We start from the raw sequence: 25,460 nt of genomic DNA on the forward strand, positions 1-25,460 counted from the left end.
AAAACTGTGCGTAGACAAACATGCTGTAATTCTGAAAAAAAAACACACAATTCCATTCCCATTCCATTTCATTCAAAAGGCGCGTAATTTCCATTCCGAATCCATTCCTCCAAGCGTTGTCTCGATTTCATTCCCATTCCACTCCAGGGCTTCGAAAATTTAGGATGATTCCGGAGTCATTCCGATTCCGGAGTGGGAGCTCCGCAACTGTTCGCTGCACTTCTACGAGACCCGTGCCAGCTCGCTATTAAGCTGCGTGACGGCCTGGCCTAGACAGCTGTCCCTATTACGCCCGTTCAATGCCACAGTCGAGAGTCATCGTATTCTGGTTCGCCTCTACTCACGCATCGGTATCCTCAGGTGAGCACTCATATGCTTCGACGTGGAATCCTAAACCAACATCTGAGATTATCCAGATTGCGTCAGTTTTATCGCGTCATTTACGCTGTGTAGAGTTCAGCGCAATGAATATCCTTATTTTGAATGTAAGTCATTTCACGAGGAACTATATGTCTGTCTGTATGCAATACGGCTTTCATTATAATCCCGTGTTGTCAAAATACATGTGTTGGTTCTACAGAGGCTGTTGTCAGCCCCCTCCAGGTCGAAAAGTGGCCTCGTTTTCAATGACGAGCCACGCAGTGGACCGATAAACGATGCAGCTGGCCCCGCCACAGTGGTCTAGTGGCTAAGGTACTCGGCTACTGACCCGCAGGTTGCGGGATAGAATGCCGGCTGCGGCGGCTGCATTTTCGACGGAGGCCAAAATGCTGTAGGCCCGTGTGCTCTGATTTGGGTGCACGTTAAAGAACCCTCCGGTGGTCGAAATTTCCGGAGCCCTCCACTTCGGCGTCTCCCATAATTGTATGGTGGGTCTGAGACGTTAAACGCCACATCTTAATCAAACAATGCAGGTGTCTGAATATTTCGAGAGCCACTCGTCTTCTTCACGTTTAGGAGGGACGGAAAGCTTCTTTTCTGGCTACAAGCTGCGGCTCGGCAGTGATCGGCGGTAGCGACGTAGAGGGTGTCATACACAGAAAGTTCTATGTCAGATAAGTTCTTTTCCAGCAAGCCTCGTCACACGACAAGACCACACAAATAATCGTAATTTTGTTATTTACATCACTTGTGCAGAGCGTCTCTTTTCAGTAGGGTGAGTAGCTGCGTATCAATGTAAAACAGGAAAAATCTGCATATTTTCTTTCAGACGAGATGTCGTAAACGTAGTATTTTTTTTTTTGTTTTACACCACATAATATTATTTATGCCGGCGGAATCCCGAAGGTGTGCTACTGCCGCAACATTATTTTCTGACTGACAGAGGCTTACGCGTAGCGGTGCTCGGCGAACGAACAAATTTTTTGGTGGTTATTTGGTGTGTGCAATTTTCAAAATGCGTGCCGCTGTTCTGGATTGTGAATCTTGTTGTGGCCTAGCAACGAATGTTGTATTCGTATTGCATTTGGGAATACGGATACTGGTATTGTTGACTACTTAATATGTCTCTGAGTTGTCTTGTTTATGTTATTATGTACACTTTAGTGATTTGCTTGCGTTGGTGCACCTTTGGACACTATTGCGATTATAGATTTTTTATTGTCGTTTGGCACGGAGATCGCGTGCTAAAAAATGCTTGTAGTTGTACTGTAGAACACCCTGTGTTTCTGAGTGTTAGTTTCTTTTTTATGTAACAGTAAGCCTGCATCACTGTATACATTTTATTTTTGGACCCAGGACTAGCCATTGGCTACGGGTCCAAGCAGTCTGATGATCTTTTGTATTGTATGATTCCACAAACAAAAAAATAACAACATGGAAACCCTGAAATGAAGAGCCACCAACCACCTCGTTTTCCGCACGGCATCGAAAAGTGAAATGTGTCAGACAGTGACAAAGCTGGCCACTTGGGGGAAAAAAGTTGGCCCGAATCGACATGTTACACTGTAAATGTCGCCGAAATACGATAGCCTTGCGTCTGGAGAGAGTGAACAAAACGTTCATTTGATGTTCTGCGCAAGAAAATCGGTGAATGGTATTCTGATGGCACTGCGTTTGAGTGCCTCGAGCGTGTAACGGAAGCGAACAAGCGCATCTAGGCACGTTAGACACGAGCGCCATCTGGCAGTCATCTTCGAAAACGAAGGCGTGCGCGACCGCAGAGAGAGATGCGCGCCAGTCACGGAGGTGATAAGGTGTAGAATGCAAAGCAACGGGTAGGTGCCACAACCGTGCCATCGTAGCAAAGCGTTGGAAACACCTTTTTGAGCATCGCGTTGCACTATCTGTGCAGCGCGCTAAACGCTACAGTCCATAGAGTTACTTGTGTGTGCCTCTTCTAGTATAAAGGCAGACATACAAAACATCAAAGCGTTGTTGTGGCGCCTCAGATATGTGCAATATTTGCTTTTTCAATTGACAATCGCACAACTATGAGCGATTGACCTTGAGCAATATTGGTGGGCGCTGCGGATGGGGTAGGCCGTTTAATGCCGTTCGAGGTATCGTTAGGGCGGACAGAAAAATGTACAGACAGGCAGACCAAAATTTTTCAGTCGAAGGTCCCCAAGAAAGACCATTGTCTGTAAAAGCTACTTCTTGGTTCTCCATCTGAAATTCAAGAAGAGCCCGACACGTATAACTAACTTATCTTGAAGAATGGCCCCTCCTATCTTCAGAGCATGCAAAACACCGATGCGCGGCCACGGCAACAGTATACTAGTAACTTTCAGCCAGTCCCTTTGGGGAGCAGAGCTTTTATTAGTACAACAAGCCGGCCATCGCGAGTTAGCTGCAGTCCATCAATTGGCGAACGGCCAGCACCTGAAGGTCATCGGTATCTCCGTCAAGATCTGCTCAAACAACTGCTGCGTCAGAAAGATCGGAGCTTCGCAGTATTTGCGATTTTCTGGAACAAACAAACAGTCCACACCCATGCTGGAATGTCAATCTGTTGTCGCTTTCTCAAAACAAGAGTCTGAGGCAAGTGGTCATTGAGATGCGTGGTATGAGCCCCCAAGGCACCCTGCACTTGGCCGACTCAGTCAAGCAGGACACGTGCTCCATGCAACTGCGCTTAGGTGGCATTGCGAAGTCGAGCGCTGCTGTTTTCTTTCGCCGCTTGCGAATGGGCCGAGATCATATATTTGGCAGTTGTGATAATTGAGACAACAATATGAGGACGTAGGCTTGCTAAATAGGCCTGTTCTATAATAAGAAAATTTTCACATACCGTGAAAATTGCGAATCTAAGGTGTTTAAAGTACATACAAAAGTCGCTGACAAAAAAGTGGGACTACTTCGCGATTTATTATCTTGCACCTCACAATATGCGATCAGTCTTTTCTGCTATTTAGAGAGAAAACAAACAGAAAAAAGACCAGTCACAAGAGGCTGTGACCCTGTATACAACATCAGAAAATGTCAGAAGAAGACTCACCACGGGATCACCGATGTTGCGGATGGCATGGATTTCCTTGGGCCATATGACGTCATAGAACTGGACGATGTACGGGTCCTGGCTCATCACCTCCATCTTGACCGGGCCGATTCGGAAGTACGGGTGTGGAACGCTCAGGTAGCAGCGTAGGTCCTTCTCTTCGGTCGCGTTCTAATTAAAGAGCAAGGTGACGCGGAACAAAAAAAGAAGCCTTATATAATACATTTTTTGTTGGGATAGTTGGTACATGCTTACCGAAGTATAAGAAGATGCGTACCATTAAGGAAAGGAAATTCAGGACAGAACAGAAAAGACGCCTTTTATGTTCCGTCCTTAATTTTTTATTTCTTGACGGTACTTGTCCTTTTATATTCCAGTACACAAAATTAGCACACGCGCGCTTTATTTGTCTATTTCGGGCACTTAATCAACCGAAATTTGGTTCTGTTTCTGCGAACAAATTCAGGGAGTACTTTTGCAAATCAGAATGCAAGCATAAACGAAACACTTCTTACTTGGACGGATTGTTTTTTAGATGTGAAGCAACTGTTTGACGAGCCTGTCTAACGCTGTCCCTCCGTACGAACGTGCTGCGCGCCGCAGGTGTTGGTGTGGTGCCAAGTAGGTCGCACCGCTGCTGCGCATTGACGTCACGCTCCCCTCGCAGTGCACGCTGACGTCACTTTCTCCCTCGCCTGCCGCGCTCACGCCGCGGCTCTCGCAGCTGCCGCCTGCCTCGTCAGTTCGCCCGCAACACCTGCCGCGACCACCGCTCGCTACACTGCCGTCCGTTCATGCGCAATATTGCGCGTGACTCGTCCGTTCACGCGCAATAAACCTGACGCGTGCCTAACGTACGCGTTGAAACATGTCTGTACGTGTCAAATACAAGATTTACGTAAACCGTCGATTCAAACGAATCTTTCAGCGCTAACCGCAGCACTCGCGTTAGCACCGTTCAACCCATGACGCCACCTGAGCGCAACGCTGCCGCTGCTTCGCATCCCATCCGGGTCCCCTTCGGGGAGATAGTCCACTTTCTTTTCTTTTTGTCTAATATATTTCGCACTCACTGTTTCAAAGAACAATGTATAATCGCATCGTGCATCATAGCCATGTTTATACCAGTCTTTTTATTAGTGTTGTAACTATATTTTGTTCAGTCAAGCCTGCTGCCGTTCATGCACTGCAAAAACGTTTTGTAGACAACGCTATTTAGGTCCCGTGAAAAATGCGAAGCGACTTACCCGGACTTTGTCTCCGCGGCAGAGGTTGTTGTACGTCTCCAGGTATCCCTCGGTGAAGGGCATCGTTATGGTGGGAACCTTGGGGCTGACTTCAGCGTAAGCCTCTTCGTTGAGTTAACGCATGCGCACGTTAACAAAAGGAACCACACGAACGGCATAAGAAAAACCAGCGAAATAGTCGGGGCCTATATTCAAGGAAGCAAACGTGACTTGTATTTAAGAGGAAAACTTTAGCGCAAACTAAAGCAGACCACACAAAAATAGTACAGGCGAGCACTGGATCTTATATCGGGAAAAAAGGAACCGATTGTATACGTGAGACATCTACTATATTTGTACCCCTCCACATATGAATTCATTCATGGGTACGTATCTTCGTTGTAGATCTGTTTCTACGTATGCAATACGTCTTGTTACGCATGTGCATGCAGTATCTGTAGTTGTGCCATTTATATGCATTATTGAGAGAAGAATGAATCACTTGTTAGTAAGAGCCACTACTTCTCGTCTCGTCTATACGTTGTGGTCCCAACTTAGTTTGCGCTAAAATTATCACCTTCAATACTATATACCAACTAGGCCCAACCGAAATTTTCTTCAACATCACCTGACGTGACACAAGTGACCGTCCTAACATCCCTGCGTTCGCCCAGCGAATTTCGGGCATCAGGTCATAGTCTTTCCTGTACGAGCGGTCCCTGAACCTGAAGGTTTCAAGCAAGATACGAGCTGTTATGTTATATAACAGCAGGGTGTTTACGTGCCAAAACCACGATATGATTGTTAGAAACGCTGTAAAGCGGGGGCACCGGAAATTTTAATCATCTGGCATTGTTTAACGTGTACTGGAAATGCACAGTACACAGGGCCCCTACCGTTTCGCCTCCATCGAAATTCAACCACCGCAGCCGGGGTTAAACCCATGGCCTTCGAGTCCGCAGCCGAGCACGATAACCACTGCTCCACCGCGGTGGGCTCTGAGCTGTTCGGTAAGTGTTAGCAACTTAATTGCGGATACGAGTATCTCCAGTTTTTACCGACAACGGTTTCACTGAACTATTTGCCTGTGCACGTTGAATTGAATCTTGATCGTGGTGGCTGCCTACGAATGTCATGAAAGTACAGGGTGAAGTCACTCTGAGCTTTTCATGGGCTTTTTCTTTGTCTTTAGCTTTACTTTTGTTCAGGCATGAGGACTCATATAGACGTGAATACCTTTGTATATTTTGCCCTCTTGCGATTCCGGTAGTGTTTGGAAGGGGAGAGGGCCGGGACGGTTCCTGGCTAGATAAGGAAGCACATGACTGACCGCCATATTGAAAGCTTGTTGAGACATATAGAACACTGATGCATAGGGCAGTGATGCATAGGATCAGTTCATACTATGCACTGATTCGTAGTGCATAGTTGTTAGTGCCTGGCCTAAGCTAATCATAAATGGTTGCCGTTACTTATACATTGCAATATCCATAAATTTAATGCACTAAGGACGCATTCACATTGCATATGCTTTTAAGGAGATCGAATACCGACTAGAATGTTATGAAACGTGGCCATGCTGTTAGTGAGAGGCAACGTATAGAACATCCTGTCAGCTTGTGCATCTCCAAATTTAATAGCTATCAAATACACGCGGACGCTCATAATCAGGTCGTGGCAAAAAGGTGGAGGGTTCGGTAAATGGGTGACTTCGCTCGTGATTTGGCGTGTTTATTTTGTTACTGATTTAGTGTCCAATTCTTTGAGCGCGAAAGCGGGGGCGAGAACAGATCCGCAATAGTGAAAAGCTTGGCGAGGTCTAACTGGCTGATGCATATTAGTGCAAGCACTACTAAAACAACAAACAAACAAACAAATATTGAACGGGAAAACAAGAGTGGTCACACTCTTGTTTGGTGTTCTATTTCTTCAGAGGTTTCTATTTCTAGAGAGGTTTCTAGGGAAGATATCGAACGATGACATAGTGATACAACTTACCCGTGGTGTATCGCTGTTCTTCGTGCAGCCTCTGTTGTTCTTCTAGCTGGAAAACACTGTACATATCAGGCTCACGATAGGGATTAAAATATTATCACTTCACGGTCTTTCTTCTCGAGCATAAAAGAAAAGACAAGACGTACCTTCTCAAAATTTTCGTATGGCACCCAAATTGTTTCGTACTATCTTTGCAGGTTCGATAAATTGTTGCTTCATTTTGTGAACCCTTGCTCCCATATTCAGAAACGCTCATGTATTTGAACCTGACTTGCCACCATCTCAAGGCAACGCGTTTGAAACGCGCTTGACTTGCGGTGGCAAGTCAAGTTGAAGTCGAGAGGCCTGTCTGAATACAGGGGCAAATATGCGTTTTGTACACTTGCGCGAAAAGAAAGCAATATAAAATTGGACTGCATACACACAGATTTAGGGAAGATAATACTTTATGTCGAGTTTGCTACAACACACGAAGACCTGCATAAAATTATAAGAAAAAACAACTGAACAGGGACGGCCTTTGTTTAAGGCTTTCTCTTCACTACCAATCTCCATCTTTCCTTGAACTAAATGTTTTGTTTGGATTTCTACGGATGAAAGGCTGAGCTTAATATCAAACATTGGAGCACGGACGCCGCAATTTAATTTCGCTACATATGACACGACCAAGTGAACATTCGCATGAATAATATTTACTTTAAACTCACACGTTACAAAACTGAAAATGTTAACCAGTCACTGGACGGAGGAAATAAATATACCATTATATAAAATGGTTTTTAAACTACTTGGTCAATATTGTGATTAATTAGTGACAGCCATTCGTGCATTGACAGCTGCACTGACTAAGTTTTAGATGAAATGTTTTTTTTTTTGTTCTACACCAGGCCATGAAAACAAGCACTCGAAATAAGGCACGTTGAAAAAGTTGTCACAAGATGTGCTTCTTCCGGTGATACGAAGGTCGTGCAGAGTCAGTTTGCGTAAACAATATAATTGATTACAAGTAATTCGGACAAACCTCGTAATTCCTTTCGTTGTAGGTGATTCAGCAAAAGGTTTAGAAGAAATTCTGAACGCCTTAGCGGACACTTACACACTCTAAAACTGGAAAGCCACAAGCTGTCCCAACTCTGCAAGTGTGTTTAGGAAAAAGAAGTAGAGTACTATATGTACACTCTATTATGGAGAGTGGTAAATTATCCCCGGAATTATGAGCTTTCCAGCTCGTTGTTTTCATGTGTTAAGAAAAACCGCTGAACGATCAGGCGCTATGTGTACTAAACTATGGGAAAACCGTAAGCTGTCCCAAATGTTCGACAATGCAGAGTACGGTGTACTGAACCACCGGAGAGCCATCCGAGTACCCAGAATGAGAACTTGTGGAATATGCGTAGAAAATGTGGGTAACGATGTAGAGTACTTGGTACGTTGCTATAAGAGATCTGAAAGCCGTCCGGTGGACCTCATACTCGATGAGGCCGCAACGACAAATATTAGGGCTCCAAAAGAGCAAGCTAGTTATGTGTTCAGAAGAAGTAGTTAACGATTTAGAGTATGTGTATAGAAAAAGTGGTTAACGAATTTGAGTACTAGGTACTCTACTATGGGAGAGCATAAAGCCGTTCCGTGCGCATTCAGAGGAAATCGCTCAAGTGAAGCGCCTACTCCTGTGTGTTTAGAAAAAGTGGGTAACGATTTAGAGTACTCGGTACTGTACTGTGGCAGCATAGAGAAACATACTTATATGGGAGAGCGTAAAGCCGTCCCGTATATACTATGATACTCTATAGTGTGTAAAGAAAGTAGTTAACGATTTAGGGTTGGCGAGAGAAAATGACGCATTTGCCGCTTAGACGCACCCCGCAGATGGTGAACAAGTGAACCTGAAACGCGCAGACCCGCTATTTATCACCGGGTTAATCCCGACGTTTTGCTAAAGTCTTTCTCAACTAATTTTTATCTAGTTTTCGAAACCATGCTCATCGTTTTTCGCGCGTGGGCTCTGTTCTTGTGTTTATAGTGGAGCAGCTTTGAGTAGTGCGGGCTGTCTGATTTGGGTGGCACATATGCGCTAAGAATTTTTGTGCACGTAGAACGGAGTAATTGTGCTTTCACTGATTGGATTGGATAAACTTTTCTTTGGTCCTCCAAAACACAGATCACTGGGTTGCGGGCAGCTCCCACGTGGGGACTAAGACGCCAAGCTCCTCAGTCGCCTCGCGGGCTTGGTGGACAGCCCAGAGCTGATCTGCCAAGGACGAGCTGCGGATTGCCGCCTCCCATCTGGCAGAGGTGATGTTCGATAAATGAGCGAATTTGGTGCACTGCCAGAGCATGTGTTCTAATGAAGCTATTTCCCCACAATGTGGACAAAGACTACTTGGGTATAGGTCAGGGTACATGATGTGTAACATTTTCAAAGTAGGGTACATCCGCGTTTGCAAAAGCCTTAACGTAAGTGCTTGTGGCCGAGTTAGATTTTTGTAAGGTGGAGAGAAAATCCTTCTAGACAGGTAGAAATGTTTAGTAAGCTCGCTATACGTTGTAAGAATTTCCCGGTTATCCCCTTCACCGGTAGAACGCATCCCCGGGGAGGCGCGGTTGGCCATACGTAGCTTCAGTGTAGAACACGTATCGACAATGTTGAGATACAAGTCGTATTACAGACAAGTGAGTTGAGACGGTATAAAGATACAACAAATATGAATTCTGTGCAAGCATTCTCTAAACAACAACAACAACAACAACAACAACAACAACAACAACAACAACAACAACAACAACAACAACAACAACAACAACAACAACAACAACAACAATATTATTATTATTATTATTATTATTATTATTATTACTATTATTACTATTACCTGCGCAATAACGTTTCAAAACCACGTTACGAGAGACGCCGTAGCGGAGGGCTCCGGAATTTCTGACTATCTGGTGTTCTGTAACGGGCACTGACATCGCACGCTAAACGGACCTCTGGCGTTTCACCTCCATTCAAATGCGACCGGGACCGAACCCACGACATCGTCTAAGATGACCAGTTCTTACTGAATTTCCGAATCTCCGAATGGATGCATGCGTGTAATATCGCACGAATAGTCCGCCGCCGTGGAGCAGCTGGTGGTTCTGGTGCTAGGCTGCTAACTCGAAGGTCTCGGGTTAGACCCCAGCCGCGGTGGTCACACTTTGCTCAAAGGCGACGTGGTAGAGAGGCCCGTGCATTGCGCGAGGTCAGTGCATGGTAAAGAATACCCAATGGCCAAAATTTTCGGGGCAGCTTCCTCAGTGAGGTTAACGGTTGTTGCGACTGGCACAGTGCGTGTTCACGCGTTGAGTGGGGCTTACCTGTTCCAGACTGCTGGCGAGGTACGCATGCACCGTCCTTGGAGTGATGGACGGGTGCTTCTCGAGGCTGAGCCTGGTGAGGGCCTCTTCGAACCACTTGGTGGCGTGCTCGAAGTCGGACTTGCTGTACAGCAGCTGGCCGAAGTACAGACAGTCTCGTGCTGCGCGCAGGAGGTGAGAAGGGAGGACACGCGACGTCCTTTGAAATAGGTGTAGACTTACGGTGAATCGCAGAAGCGAGTATGTGTCTATACCAACTTGCACTGATAATAAATACCCTTGTGATCCCGTGCTTTTTGAGCCACTCCGATATAAACGACGGTACAGTAGTTTCTTTCTCGCCTTAGTTGCCATTCCTAGAGATTAGAAAGGAAAAGAAGACGAACCCCCGGTTCTAGCGTGAATTCACAATATCTTTATCCTTACGATTCTCAGAGATGCTGCCGCGTCCGTGACACTTATTTCTGTCCAAAACGCATGTACTGTCAGCACTGTTAGCGTCAAGTCTACGAATATATCACAATTTTAGTCTAAACACTGTTATCTATACGCTTGCGCAGTCGAAAACGTTCAAAACGAAATTATATCAGTCGATCGCATGCGATATCATGCCAGACAAGAGTCACTGAACGGTAGAGCAGCGCAGGAGACGATCCATGACTGATATCCCTGGTGTGTGGACCAATCGAGATCTGATTTCTTCATGAGGTCCCGAGAACAGGCCGATGGCATCACAAATTACGTCAAAAAAAAAAAAAACAGGAAACGCCAGACAAAGATAAGGCTTTGTGCTTTCAGAGGTTGTTTAGGGGTTCTGAAACACTAATTTCATGTCCCGTTGTTTCAAGACAAATATCCCTGTTCAAGAATACAGTGTTCAGATATGTGATGAACAAGTGTGAGTCAGTCAAACCAACAAAAAATAATAAAAAGGCCTTTCATTGTTTGATGGTGACCACTTGTAGTGTTCTGGAGGTAATCAGCCCAATTTTATAGAATGTTAAGATGTTTAGTTTTGATTACGCATGTTACGTTCTCTCTTCATCAATCTTTTGCGTATAACTCATCCATGTCGCTCAGGCAGCTTAGCACTCGATGAACTTTTTTTTATCTTGTTGCATGCTTTTTCCTATCAGGATAAAAAGTCATCTAAACTACGATGTCAGCACCACGCACAATAGACGTGCACAAAATTAGAACCAAAGGAAATTGTCCTTAGCAGAATAATCCTACTTAGATGACCATGCATTATCAAAGTTCTATCACAAGGTGGGGACTTTTCTTGACAAATACACAATGGTTAACCTGCACTTTAACGAGCAAAAATTAAGTAATGAAAGAAGGGAAGGAGAAGCCTACAACAACCAAACTGGAGGAACTCAAACTATGATTCATCAAGATACCACCGTTAAAAAGTTTCTGTCAAAAGTGGACACTCCGCAAGGGACGGCTTACTGCTCTCCCATAGTTCAGTACCAAGTACTCAAAATCGTTAAACATTTTTTTCTAAACACCATAAAAATTCTTTCGAGGCGACCTGCTGCAAGCGCTTTCTTAAAGATTAACCCACTCCAAGCCCGTAAATATTTTCTCCCGCACGACATACACACTCTCATTTTACAACGGGCCTGCTACATCCCATTCAGCTTATTAGGGCGCAGGAAGCCGTGCTTGGGAGTCCGGGGTGGCCCTTACACCGGCTGAGTATCTCAGCGTGGTACTGGTCTCGTTTACCAGTGGGTGCTACGTGTCCTCCGGGCGCTTCGTGCTATGTGTCTGTTCCAGCGTTACAAGCACACACATATATTTCTAATATGCGCATGCTAAAGTCGGAACAGCCCCGTCACGCGACCAACCATAATTTTCGATACACGATAACAAGTTCCACAATACACTGATTCACTTGGTACGCAACACCAGTTTCCGGTACACGTCTAATAATATAGTCATATGCACACAAAATATGCATATTAAGGCCAAGTGTAGGTTTCAATGAGAAGTGTTTTGACCACCTTTTTATTGAACTAGAAAATAAAAAAAAGAGCTTTCACCAATACTTGGTGACGCCTACCCCTTTCCACTTGGCTGCTGCAGTATGAATATATTAAGAGAAAAAAATGCATGCTTATATAAAGTCCTACATCGTGAAGTTTGAAAGTTTTCATTTGGGCAGAGTAAACCCGGTTATTGAACAGTTATTTATGGCAGGAAAATAGGCTACGACTAACGAGTAGGTTACGACTTCATGCTTCCATCCCCACCCCTTTTTTTTTTGCGCAGTTACATTGTGGATACGAGATACGTACCAGTCAGTTGAGCCGTTGCCTTGTGGCCCATGATGACGCCCCTGGCCATGTCGGTGAGGTTGAGCCGGTAGGTCTTCTGGATTCGTATGAGTGCCTCGCCAGCGTCCAGGAGATCGCTCTGGCGCGGAAACGTGTCGTTGGCCTCCAACATCAGCCTCTCGATCTCTGTATAAGCAACGATGAGACCCGATTACATTTATGTCACGTGTACGAGCACTATATCACGTCCTAAGCGAACGACTCGTACGTACATCTTGCACTTTAAACCACGCCGGCAAATCATGCGCCCTTCGAATGGAGGCCACGCGAATGACGTGGCCGGTGGCAGCTATCTGAGGCGTGCATATTGTCCTATGGGCTTCAGATCATAATAGAAATGCATTTTTGATCTCATTGTTCATTGATACAGAGGCAAAAGTGACAGGGAAAAAAAGTACGTCAAAGGTGGCCAAGCTCCTCACTTGTCTGTCCCAGATCTACCGTGTTACGCTGTAGTTCTTCATTAGCGAATAGAAAAGATCTACGCTTCTCCCACTTGTTGCCCTATGGTCATTCGCATTGTTTCGACGCCACTGTTTGCACAAGCTCCGCGCGAGTGTATAGCGCTTGGTCGAACATAAATCTCCCGCACCCGCGGAGTGAATCGAACGGCGTTCGAAGATCACGCGCCGCGTTGGCGATGAAGCCAGGAGCACAATCAAAATACGTGTTTCGCGCCACCACAAGGTCGTGAAGGACGTGACGTGCCACTCCCGTTCTCCTATGTGCCGCAGTGCTGCGCTGGCACCAGTGTATTCACCTCTTTCAACAGCGATGCGTTATTGTTGGTTCTTTTGGAGTTGCGCTGCTGAAGTCTAGCAGGGCGCGGGTATACGATTCCCGGCGACGCCGACCACGTTTCCGTGATGCACACTATGCAGCGTTGCTGCCTTTAGGGAGTCTCACAGGACCCTCACAATTAACTCGCAGCATCCTGCCTGCATTCACGTAATGACGACTCAAAGATGAAAGCAATCTTTTTCTTCATCTGAGTCGATGTATCGATCTTCCACCGTCCACGTTCGAAATCGTTTTCCACCTAACTTTGTTTAGCATTGCCGACAAGATCGAAGGCATTGCAACTTTTCTGCGCACCACCTGCTTTTACACTGCCTCCGTGATCGACGCCCATTCGACCATGCGATGACGCCGTAAATTTTGGTCATTTGTAACGTCATTATGAGTTCATTTTGTGACGTCACCACGTTGCGCCACTCGTGTGGACGCCGCCTACGTCCATGTTATTTATTTAGTCGCGCAGGCGATCGCCTGTCACGTTTCGGTCGCCTGGGCGAGGCCTCTGCGGACTTCTTATGTTGTGAAGTAAATACAAATTTGCTGTAAAAGGCTGCGTAGCTAAGGTAGGTCCCTGAAATTCAAGTGAAATGTTGCGATCACGTGCGCTATTTAGACAGACATCAGTAGATGGCTCATAGCTTTGTACATGCTTTGCTCTACCACTCATTTCGCCTTGAACCGACAGACAAAAAGAAGACCACTTCGCTTCCAGGAGTGGCCGTATTCTCTTAAAGCATTGTTCTTACTGGACCCTAAAGGTCCCAAAAGGCTGTGCGCTATAGGCTTCCTTATTTTTACTTTGTATAAAATTTCAGCTTGTTGCTATTCGCGGTGAGATCGGGCCATAGGTGGCAGCACCGTTCCCGCGAATGTGTGGATAGGCTGTCAATCAATCAATCAATCAATCAATCAATCAATCAATCAATCAATCAATCAATCAATCAATCAATCAATCAATCAATCAATCAATCAATCAATCAATCAATCAATCAATCCGTTTATTATCATGTCATAAAAGGATGTTACAGGGAGTAAAATATACAGAAGAGGGTCCCAAAGTACAAGGCTGCAACGGGACCCTCGGTGATCGTTACAAATAATGAAAGCACAAGCAGCTGTTAGAATCGTAGAAGCAAAATTATATAAAGCAGAATAAAAACAAAAAAGCATGGAATCAAAAAACAAATAATACAGCATAAAACAACACAAACAAGATGATAGATCAACTATTTAACAGGTACTCTTTTAATGTCGGCAGCGCATATACAAATACACGCAGTGGTGCTTCATTGCGTGCGGTCTGAGCCGATTGTCGGCGAGTACAATGCGTTGACAACAGTTTACTCTTATTATCTACGTTCTTCTCCACAGAGTCGGTGCGTGACGCCTTTGCAACCTTAACATCACCCGCGATAAAGCGCATTCTGCCTATCAAGGGATGCTCGCCCTGGGTAACCCTCTTCACGCTTTCGCACTAAACCACGCCATTGCTGTGTTGTTTGTACGTGGTTAGCTTGTGTTACGTCTACTGCGCACTGCTGTAGCGTGACTGGGCTATTCGTTTGCATCTTTGTAATCTGCATACATCAAAAAAGAGAGAAAGATAAAATCGTAGAAAGTCCACATATCTGTGCGATTCGTTCAATATCGCCGTTCGAACCTTATACGCATATGATTTTTTTTTCTCATTCTGTTCACCATTAAATCTCGGACAGTCTAATCAGAAAGCTTAGTGGCTGACGGTGCTTTGCACTAAACTGCGTTTACCACGTGTATGCACGTGTTCTTGCACCAGTAAGAATATAAAAAAAATAATATAAGAGTTCAGCAGAAAGCTTTCATCCATGGATTGCGTACATGATAGTGCTATAACAAAGGCCTTGTTAATGGGACAAGCATGCCTTTTTTTTTCAGAAAAAAACGATCACTGTCTTCCATCAGTCGCTAAAAATGCCACACAAACGCTGAAGACAATGTAAAAAAATAAAGTTTTCAGTGAAATCATACGACATTATATATAAGGCATGCCATCTGAATTAATTTTCAACGTTTGAGCTCTTTAAAGTGTTCCTAAATCTAAGCGCACGGTTGCGCACGGTAACTCTGTTTTGAGTACAGTTTAAATACCGATGTGTCACACTTCATGTGATATTATTATTTCTTTGTAGTAGTACCACGGTCAGATAAACGCAACTAAGGCTCCTCGCATGATTGATAAACTACAGTGCCGCAGTTGTACACCTACCAACAGCGTGCAAGTGCATAACCGAGGTCCTGTTTTCTTTTTTTGCTTTACTGTCGAGTCGTTATAAAACACCGCATTCACACACACCATTTATTAATCCTAATGTTTGGGAGAATGCCAAGGGCATTTTGCGATGTGCTTGAAACATAAGCTGGCACACACTCTGAAGATTTTTCTGGTGAATGGAGGGTACGACTACAATAAACAACACTCTGGAAAGTCGCACTCACCGATCTTATTACGATGACTAGCAGCTGAGCAAGACCAAATGCTGTCGTACGTCGTTTCAGGCATACGTAGAATTAGTTACACTCGTGCTGGCATCGCTGGACAAACCACACTTTGAGAAGGCGCACGACGTACGCGCACATAGAAACACGACGTGGCTAGCAGACGACGCAAGGAGCCATTGACAATTCACCGTTTCAGCCAGTTGCCGCCAGACCGCGACTCTGCTCGATCTCGCGGCCAATCGCGTTCACTGACTTGCCCTTGTAGCGAAACCGTCAGTTCCTTAATACTGACAGCCTTTAGCAAGGCTTTGAAACGTGCAGGCTATGGAGCTACACAAGCAAGATTGATCAAAGCATTGCTCTCGTTGGGTACTCTATGGTGTCGCCATGTGGTGTACCAACCGTGAATCACAAAGCTATATCTCAAAATCTAAATTTTAAAATTACAGCTTAGAATCGGTGTTTCGATTTTAGTCACTTTGGAAATCCGCATTGAGATGTTGTTGGAATCGTCATCCAAGATCTCTTTCAGAAACGACCCCTATATTAAAGCTGACGAAGACTTTCTTCGCAATGACAACTTTAACTCCCAATTATCCCCCTCCCTCCCCTCTTTGGGGGGCAATTGGGGGTTAACGAGAAAAAAAGGCAACTTTTGGAATTCGCCACTTCAAAATGATAGCTTTCTTCATTGTATTCACCCAAGAGTGAGTGCGGCAATCTCCCACTCATTACCTCGATACCTAGTGGTGTTATATCATCGTTTTCGACTGAACGTGGTATACACGTACAATTATATGTACCGCAGAGGGCGTACCACAAACCAATGTTGTGGTAACTGTGGCAGCATAGAGACAGAGCCGCACATACTGCTAGAATGACCTGCGTTCGAACGAGTAATGGACATAATCTGCCAGGAGCAATCACCGTTGCGCAGCCTATTAGGCCCTGTGTGCAGACCTTCGAAAGATCGTTGTGTTGTGCTGTAAATAATCATTTACCTATCCAAAATTAGCCTTGTCGGAAGGCTCTAATGATAAAATATCTCACATAGGATGGTCTTGATTTACCGGATGCCCTAATTGTAAATAGTTTCAACAGGTTCACTCGGTCACACCCGTTTTTTGTCTTTTTTCTTTTCTCTCTACTGAAAACTTTTAGTCCCCTTCTCCGTTCCTATACAGAGCAGCATGCCATTGCCATCGATATTTAGACTGACAAAAAATATCTGTTTTCCTAATAAAGAGTCTCTCTCTCTCACTCCGGTGTGCGCGCCCATTGGCTCAGGCTTGTCTGCATACTTCATGGAAGAGGAAATGCCACGGACGTTTGAAGTTGTACACGGCTTCGTTGTTAAAGGAGTGACCGGTGCCAAAGAATAATGAAATTAACTTCGTGGTCAATTTTTATTAGTATTAAAATTGTTTGAAAGAGATTTGATCCTACGTTATCAAGAAGAATATTAACAATATCTGGAGTTTTATGTCATAGAACTATACGATATGACCATGTAACTATGAGGGACCCCGTAGTAGAGGGCTCTGGATATTGTGACCATCTGGCGTTCTTTAACGTTATATGACAAGACATATTGCACAGCCCTGCGGCATTTCACCTCCATCGAGACATGACTGCCGCGGCCAAGATCGAACCCGAGACTTTGGGTCAGCATGCAGCTGAGCCGCGCAACCACTTCGCCGCCGTGGCGGGCAATTGCAAGCAGGGGTCGATACTGCGCTAGATATAGGTTTCGCAAACGCTAATAGACATCACCAGAGCCATTGTCGCAGTTGCTTCCTCTGACGAGCGTTGATTATCACAGACGGCAGGGCGATGGGAGGAATGTGTGTGTGCAATAAGACCGAACATCAGGTTTCTGCAGAAGGTCGAAACTACATCGGGATAACACATGCACTCCGGTGGAGTTTGTATGCGTCCAGGTTGTTAAACTTCAGGGCACGACCCGGGTCTCATTTGCTCGCTTAGTGCGTTGGTCATCTGGCCACGAGGCCGAGTGGCTCAAGCGGCTGAGGAGCTGTATAGTGTGTAAAACGCTGAAGCTGTGCGCGTTACAAGATCAGTCACCCCTATGGGGTGGTTGACAGTGTGCGCGGAGGGTTGGGTGGCTGACGAACTAATCGTCGTCTCCCGAGGCCTTCTGTCCGAAAGCGGCTTGTAATATGGAGTCTTTGCCTCGAGGGACCATCCGGTATGAGTTCGCTAGTAAGCTGAGTACAACTCCACAGTTATGAAGACAGCAGCGGCGTGTATCCTACAGCTAGCTCTTGTTTCTAGCTCTTGTTTTTAGCTTAGTTCTTTTAGCTTTTAGCTCTTGTTTCTATCTATCTATCTATCTATCTATCTATCTATCTATCTATCTATCTATCTATCTATCTATCTATCTATCTATCTATCTATCTATCTATCTATCTATCTATCTATCTATCTATCTATCTATCTATCTATCTATCTATCTATCTATCTATCTATCTATCTATCTATCTATCTATCTATCTATCTATCTATCTATCTATCTATCTATCTATCTATCTATCTATCTATCTGTCTATCTATCTATCTATCTATCTATCTATCTATCTATCTATCTATCTATCTATCTATCATAAAAGATTGCAAGGCGTGGAAACATAGATGCAACTCATTTTCTTGTACTAGCATTTTGTGCCTTACGCCAGATCGGATTATAAAGTTTGCTTCTAACCTTACTTCGTATAACATTTAAATTTGTTGCAATCGCGTTAATTTATTAACAATTAAGTCTTTACGACGACGTTTTGAGGTTTTGTTTTGCATCAGCGCATTGGCGACCTTCTCGTAACAGTTACGCTTGCGAATAGGGGAAATACTCACCAATCCAGTCGGGTTCCCGGAATTGGTGCACTATCTCGCTCCAGTCGACGGAAAGACGCTTGATGGTGTTGTACGCGTCGATGGGGCTCGCCGTGCGACTCTCGTACTCCTGCTCGGCCGTAGAGTGCGTCAGCTGCCGGTCTTTCGACGCCGTCGTCTCGTAGTAGTCGTTCAGAAAACTGCAGTCAATAAACACGTGTGTATATATTTATAAGTATACGAAATAAATGAAACCGAGAAGCCATAGTATTCTGTTAAGCTGGATGACCCGCAACGCCATTTGTTACACAGCCCAGCAAAAGAGAGAGAATTGGTTAGAAAGCAATGAGGCCTGTTGGAGCTGGAATGTTCTAGCCGATGCTCTGCACAGGGGGAAAAGCTACAGAGAAAGTCACAGTCTCGGCACAAAGCTGAAGCAATGAATGGGATAGCAGCTCATTGGACTGTTAAACGAAGTAAGGCTAAAATAATTAGGTACCATACGGAATTTGGTGAACAAGGCCGAATGCGCGTTGAACTGCAGCGTTTCTCACACGCGCAGCAACACGTTCTCTTTGTGTCTGGGCACGTATGCGAGCTCACCTTGTTTCATCGCGGCTATCATTACGTCGGGACTGTTCTGAAGGTGTTCGTACGACACGGGGTGGCATCTTAAAGGCCGAACAACATACTGCTTTTTCGCCAGCGTTTGTCCGGCCTTCCCTTTCTTGGCGTCAGTCAACGTCGACGGTGCCGGTGATGGTAGAAAAAAGTACAGTTTCAATGCACTTTCCACACACGTCCACCTCAGATATTGCAGTGTGAGGGTCGACGCTGGAAGCAGCCGGATAATGGGAAAAGCTTGATTGCTTGCTTGTTGCCTAATATATTTGTCCCCTACCACCACAGGAGATTGGCGAGTTCCACCATTTAGTGGAATTGGGTGTCTCATTTTCCGTGGTGCATAACTACACGTGAGACATGCAAGCTTTGTTCAAAAGTGTTTCTTTTAAGTCCCATTGGCTGTAAGCCTGTCGTAAATGGTGTATATATAAAGCTTGCGTTTGAGCGCCACGGTATAGTTAGTTAATGCAGCACCAGGAGGAGCAAGGATTTGCTGGTTCCGATCCCTGGTGCGTGCCCAACATATTTTCCTCTGAATCGTATTTTTTGTATGACCCATACGTATATATCCGGGACATGGCGGTGACGGCAAATATCAGCTGATAATGTTCATGTAATAGCTAACGCGATATATTTACAGTTTTGGCTCAAGGAAGAAGCGATGAGTGCGATAGCAACACATTTGACGGACGAAGTAAGGTTAGGAGATTTAGAAACCATACAAAATGTAGTGAACGTGGTCGATTGTGCTTGATTTGACAATAATGCAGTAATCACAGTATCTAAACAGGCGTTGTTGTGAGTAGCTGACTGCATGACGTAGGAAAGGAGGTGAAGTCAAAGTTCGGAATCAAGAAACGTGACAAGCCTCTGGTTTTCACGTCAAAATACATTAACGTTGAAGTCTCTAGAGGCTATCACTGGCACGTCCTGCAGGCACATCACACGGAAGTTCTGCAGCGAGAAGTTCGCAAGGCTCCTCAATGGTGAGATGTACACGGTTGCGACGACGAAGTTGTGTGATGCTTTAGCGGCGTCCACGACGTCTTCGTCGTGCACGGCAGCCCACGTATTGAAAAGTGGGACCACAGAATATGTAACGCGAACTTACGATCGATTCCGCCAATTTCGGCGCAGCAAGAATTCTCACTCCACGGAGCAATCCTTGATCTACAGTTGTTCTGAATATGCCATTGGAACACGCCATTCCCGCTCGCAATTTGACATTGGAGGGCGATTGCTCGCACCATAGCAGAAAAAGTTGATGTGGCTCTGCCAAGTGGAATCCAACATTAGCATCACTGTCCATCAGAACGAACAGCATGCGTCCGTCACATATCGAGTCCAAAGCGCCACTGCTGATAACACCACTAGCGCAGTCGCTGCATCACGAGAAAAAGAGAGACGGCGATTGGTTACAATTGTCCCCGCCGAGTATATACCGCGACACTTGTGGCAATGGTGGTGGTTACGGGGCTCCATAAATTGTTCTACGCGTCGCTTTTTCTGCGTGCGCAATCCGCCGAAGCCTATATATAGGCAGACACGCTGTAAAAAAAAGTAGGATTGCCCTGAGCCTTCTGAAGGCTTGAATTAACAAAACTAAACCATTCTGAAGGATAATCTGGCTGCGTTTAGGTTAACTATAGGCCTTAGCTGGTTGATGCAGGTTGCTTTGAGGTTGCTTCTAACTAGTTACTGCGTGTTACCGAGGCGATGTTAGGTTGTTTATACGTTGATCATCAGTGTAGAGAGGATCGAGCTGAACCAGATACAGTCAAAGACACGACATGGATGTCCAAACTGCAGATGCAGAAACTCATGCTGAAGCCAAGCGTTCGCGCCTCCCATATATGGGAGGCGCGAACACTCTAAGCGGTACACTAAACGGTACACTCTAAGCCAAAACGGAGCAACAGGGGTATAGGGGTTGCTCCTTTCAGGGAGCAATTGCATTGCCACTCCCATTACTCTCCTAAAAGGAGTAACTGCAGAGGGAGGAACCGTTGCTCTCCTTTCAGTTCCTCCTTCGGGGGATGAACAGTTACTCCCTCCAGTTCCTCCCTGCAGACCAACAGTTACTCCCATCAGTTGCTCCCTGCCGACCAACCCTTACTCCCACCAGTTGCTCTTCTAAGAGCAACAGTTACTCCTTACCGTTCCTCCCACGTGTTTGCAGTTACTCTCTGAAAACCAACTGCACATGCTTCCAGTTACTCCTTGGGGAAATGAGTATTTATCTCGAGTATGCTTGTCACACGCTTAACACATGGCGAGAGCTCCTTGGAAGAGCACTGCTTGGGTGCTTCTAACACAAAAAGTGGACAATATTGAAAGGGAAATAAATGCTTTATTGTTCTTTTTATGAGGCGACGTGTGACCACACGTAAAAGTAGACTTCGCCACACCACAGCCAGCACTAAACAAACACCATAATACATCAAAGGTTTTCTGCGTCATCCGTGGAAAAACAATCTTGAATTTTTAGCATAGGGCAGTCTGTGTCATCATTGGTGAGAGAAGGGCAACTTCTCCAATTCTGAAGAACTCAAGTTTTGCAGCTGGTGTTTCCATCAGGCTAGCGCAGCAGAACGTCACCGCAGGCATATGTGAAGCATCTCATTGCTGCAAGAAAAAAAATAGAAGTGTGAGGTTAAACATGCCAGAATCAATTCATAACAATGAGTCACACACACTGAAGCAGCGCTTACATTCTAGGATGTCTACTGCAAAACGAAATGTGAAAAAAAGGAAGGTTCGGCCAAACGTTACTTGGCAAGACATATAAATGCTGATCTGGTAGACGCTCTTCACATGATGTCTCGGACAGCAATATTCTGGAAGAAAATGTGCAGCACCTATACAAGGCATATTTGTAGCAGTTAAAGATACCCTTAGGTTCAGTTAACTTGTTTCCTATACACAGCTGAGTTACATTTCTATGAGCCCAGTCACCAATGGGCATTCTAAATGAGGTCATGTGTGTGGCAAATAACACGTACTGTCCGCTCTTGTTAAAATACTTATTTAGCTCGTGCATATAGTTGCTCTCGATTCTACTGTTCTATCATACGCTGCTGCGTCTTGAATTGTGCAATACCTGTAGGCACAAGCCAAGCATGCAAAGCCTGCTTGAAAGCAACCATTTGCAGAGGCTACATGATAATCTTCAGTATATTTCTTTGTACCTGACGCAAACGGCTGGACAAAACTATAGACAAATAAATGTAGACCGTGCTACCTTCAAAAAATGCTTTAAATTTAGAAAACTAGGGTGCATTTGTTCACTCGGTTGACGAGTCACAGCCACGAGATATGTAAACGAAGCAATATATCTTAAGGCATGCACAGATATTCTGATTCTTTGTTTGACAGTGTCACAGATAGCTTGCCAATACATATATATTTAAGAGCAACAAGATGTGAAGCTTTTATTAGTTCAACGTCTTGTTGGTTCACAACCAAACAGGTTACTGCTTGTTAGACAAATTGGAATAAGCACACCATGGTTTCCAAAAAAAAAAGCATTATTAGAAGTTAGCTCCCGGTGTGAATGTCTGCCTATTTATTTTGTACTGCCTTCTACATGTGCCACAAAGACATTTGTTGAGGATGTGCTACCAGTCAAGCCAAGATCGCATACTTGGTCAATGTGATGGAAATACAAACATTAGAAACACTGCCATCTCTAGTAAGAGCATAACACTTCAATATCTTGGACTAGCAAAGAGGTGCACAAGAAAGTTAAGCCCACTCTTGCGGAACATTGAACGCGAATATTTCAGAGTGGGGGAGGTCAACATGCTGTGGCACTTTTAAACCCACGAAACATCTGCAGAAAACAGGGTAAAGGCAAGTCAAGAAACGCTGTTATGAAGGCCTGCGCATGGACAGCTTTGTGAATCTAGGCCCAAGTGTTATGCTTTGTGCAAGCCAAATCCATGTAAATAGGGAAAGCATACTTTTAGGAGTACCAGCGTAAACAAATCTTGGCAGTTGGCTTTTTAGTACAAACAGCAATCCCTGCAATGAAACCATAAACATTTTATCTTAACGGTAACAGTGTGAGCACACACACGGGCCAGCGGAGCCATGTCGAATTGTCAGTGCCAGTGTAACCATGTGGCATAATGAACTATTCTCTGGCCAACACATGCACAGTTTGCCCCTAAAAAGCGATGCTTTCATATACGTAGTACAAAAAGTCTGCACTTACCAAAATTCACTTGCTTTCTGTACTTTAGCATCGTTGGGAGCATCTTTATCTGCAGTATAACCAAATTTGTGTCATATCCCTGAAAAAAAAGTAAAAGACATGCATCAAATATTGTTTCATTTGGTAGCAGTGAAGTCAGGTTAAGAACAGCCAAGTGGGAATCAGCCGAATTATGTGCATGCGGCAAATCCCAAACGGCGTTATTGAGGTTGTCGAAATTTTCGTCGATTGGTATTAACGTCGATATGTGACTTCAACGGCATGCCAAGTTTTCACAGCGCATAAAGATTTCATGATGCAGAATAATGACAGCGCTAACGAGAACATACAGCATTTATGATTGTCTTTTACAATATTCAGTTTTGCTAAGGTTTAACATCACTAAAGAAATCTGAAAGATTTGGGTCATTCCTCCTCCAGTTGTTCTGTCAATATGTAAACTGCTCGCTTGATGGTGCGCTTATAAAATAGTACGTTCAGCGCAGAGGTGAAGCAAGTGACGCAGTGATGTGGGCAGATTTTTTTTTTTAGGCGTGCGGGGAGGGGGGGGGGGGGGGGTCCGCTTATCTGAATAGGCCGGGCAAGTGAATATGGTCGTCAATTTGGGCTCCCTACGCCCGGCCTAAAAAAATTCTGTGCGCAACCGCCTGGCTATGCCAGTGAAGTGATGCGACAATGATTTGTTCACTTACTGATTTACATACACTTTACATCTCTAAAAAATGCGGCCCAAGGCCCCAACACTCAGCCGTTAACATTACATAAAGCCAATGGTAGAAAAGTGCCAGTATGAATGCAGCTACAACCCCGCCCCAATGTTTTTTCAAGCGAGGTAGTGTTGCGGAAATGAACTTTTAACTGCAAAAGTACACTGGCACTGCAGTGGTGACAGGGGAAGCAAGAGGGTATGCAGGTGGTAATAGAGGTAATTTAGTCCGATACGGCTAGCAATGGATACGGTGAATAAGAGCAAATCATTTCTCTTTCAATAGCGCAACCACTCAACAATGTATTGTAAGAGCATTAAATGTTGCTGGAAATGCCACTTACCTGCACGCTGATGCATGCTCGGTCCTTTGTCTGACGAGCGAACAGGCTTGCAGATAGCTGAAGACGTGTTTGCGATGTGTTTGTTCCACCCAGCAGCAAAATCCACAACTACTTCGCGCTCCATAAAGATAAATATACACCAACCTTCATCACGAATAAGCAGAAACGCAAATCTGCGGCACACACACACGATCAAAACATAGCTCACAAGCTCGCCCGTCCATGTGCTCGCCAACCACAGACCATATGAAAATGAGTAAGTAGTGCGAACGGGGACCTAGTTGCGCCGAAAAAAAAAAAAAAAACGTCCAGCAGTGGCAGCACAGGCGTCAGCGCAATAATTTCAGTGTGTTCTCCTAATACAATTATAAAAAAAAACTGAGGTACACTAAAACTCATAAATAAATATAAAAAGTTGAGTGTAATTTTTATTTAGTGCTAGTCAACATAAACACTGAATAAAAATTACTTTGTAACTTACATCGTTTGCTACACCAGCGCCACTTTTGTCATGCGGGCGCAGATGACGCAGATTTGTCATTCTGCCCTCAAACTACACGGCGAAGCGTGCTACTAAGTGTATGGCTGATGAGAAGCGCGTCTGGGTCCGCTTTTTTTTTGTTTTTTTTTCTCCGATATATCTGGGCGGGGGGGGGGGGGCTCTTTATGCACGTGTTTCGGTGCTTGATCGACTTTGACGCCCTTACTTCGCGGACGAACGGCGTGTCTAGGCTTTTTTTATCGTTGTTTTGCACGTGTTTCGGCATTAGGTCCGCTTTGACGTGCCAACTCTCCATTCTGCTGCTGCGTGTGTTAGGTATTTGCCGTACTGTATTCTCAGGCCTTCTGTGTTCAGCCAGCGCTGCTATCTTATTATCTACGGATGCTAAAATAAATCACTGTTTTGGCTTGGTGAAGTTTGGCACACAGAACAAACAATAATCTGTCCCATAAATATCAATGTGGGCGGCATGCATATTTGTGTGCGGTGTCCTGCCGGGGAGTAACCGTTGCGTGACGAGAGCATTTACAGCGGTTCCTCCTTCCGTTGCTCCCTTACAAACTTAAGATGAATACAGTTG

The 25,460-nt window shown here is 44.8% G+C and overlaps 1 protein-coding gene and 1 long non-coding RNA gene across 3 annotated transcripts in view; both read right to left on the minus strand.

Annotated features, from left to right (window-relative positions):
- LOC119165049 (prolyl 4-hydroxylase subunit alpha-2) overlaps window positions 1-25,460 on the minus strand; it is a 379,434-nt gene that overhangs the window by 37,443 nt on the left and 316,531 nt on the right. Inside the window, exons 5-10 of the mRNA XM_075873660.1 lie at window positions 18,510-18,688; window positions 12,324-12,488; window positions 10,018-10,178; window positions 6,664-6,709; window positions 4,687-4,790; window positions 3,440-3,610 (exon numbers count right to left, since the gene is read on the minus strand). Coding sequence (XP_075729775.1) covers window positions 3,440-3,610; window positions 4,687-4,790; window positions 6,664-6,709; window positions 10,018-10,178; window positions 12,324-12,488; window positions 18,510-18,688 — 826 coding nt within the window. The remainder of the gene's footprint in view (window positions 1-3,439; window positions 3,611-4,686; window positions 4,791-6,663; window positions 6,710-10,017; window positions 10,179-12,323; window positions 12,489-18,509; window positions 18,689-25,460) is intronic.
- On the minus strand, window positions 21,730-24,876 carry LOC142771792 (uncharacterized). 2 transcript variants are annotated; one of them, XR_012886158.1, is made up of 3 exons: window positions 24,379-24,876; window positions 23,329-23,407; window positions 21,730-23,135 (listed from the first exon to the last, which is right to left on the minus strand). It is a non-coding gene; the product is annotated as an uncharacterized LOC142771792 (long non-coding RNA). The 2 variants fall into 2 exon arrangements; XR_012886157.1 differs by lacking the exon at window positions 24,379-24,876 and having other exon boundaries at window positions 23,329-23,873.

This window comes from Rhipicephalus microplus, chromosome 9 (assembly GCF_043290135.1).
Source record: "Rhipicephalus microplus isolate Deutch F79 chromosome 9, USDA_Rmic, whole genome shotgun sequence".
Taxonomy (NCBI): domain Eukaryota; kingdom Metazoa; phylum Arthropoda; class Arachnida; order Ixodida; family Ixodidae; genus Rhipicephalus; species Rhipicephalus microplus.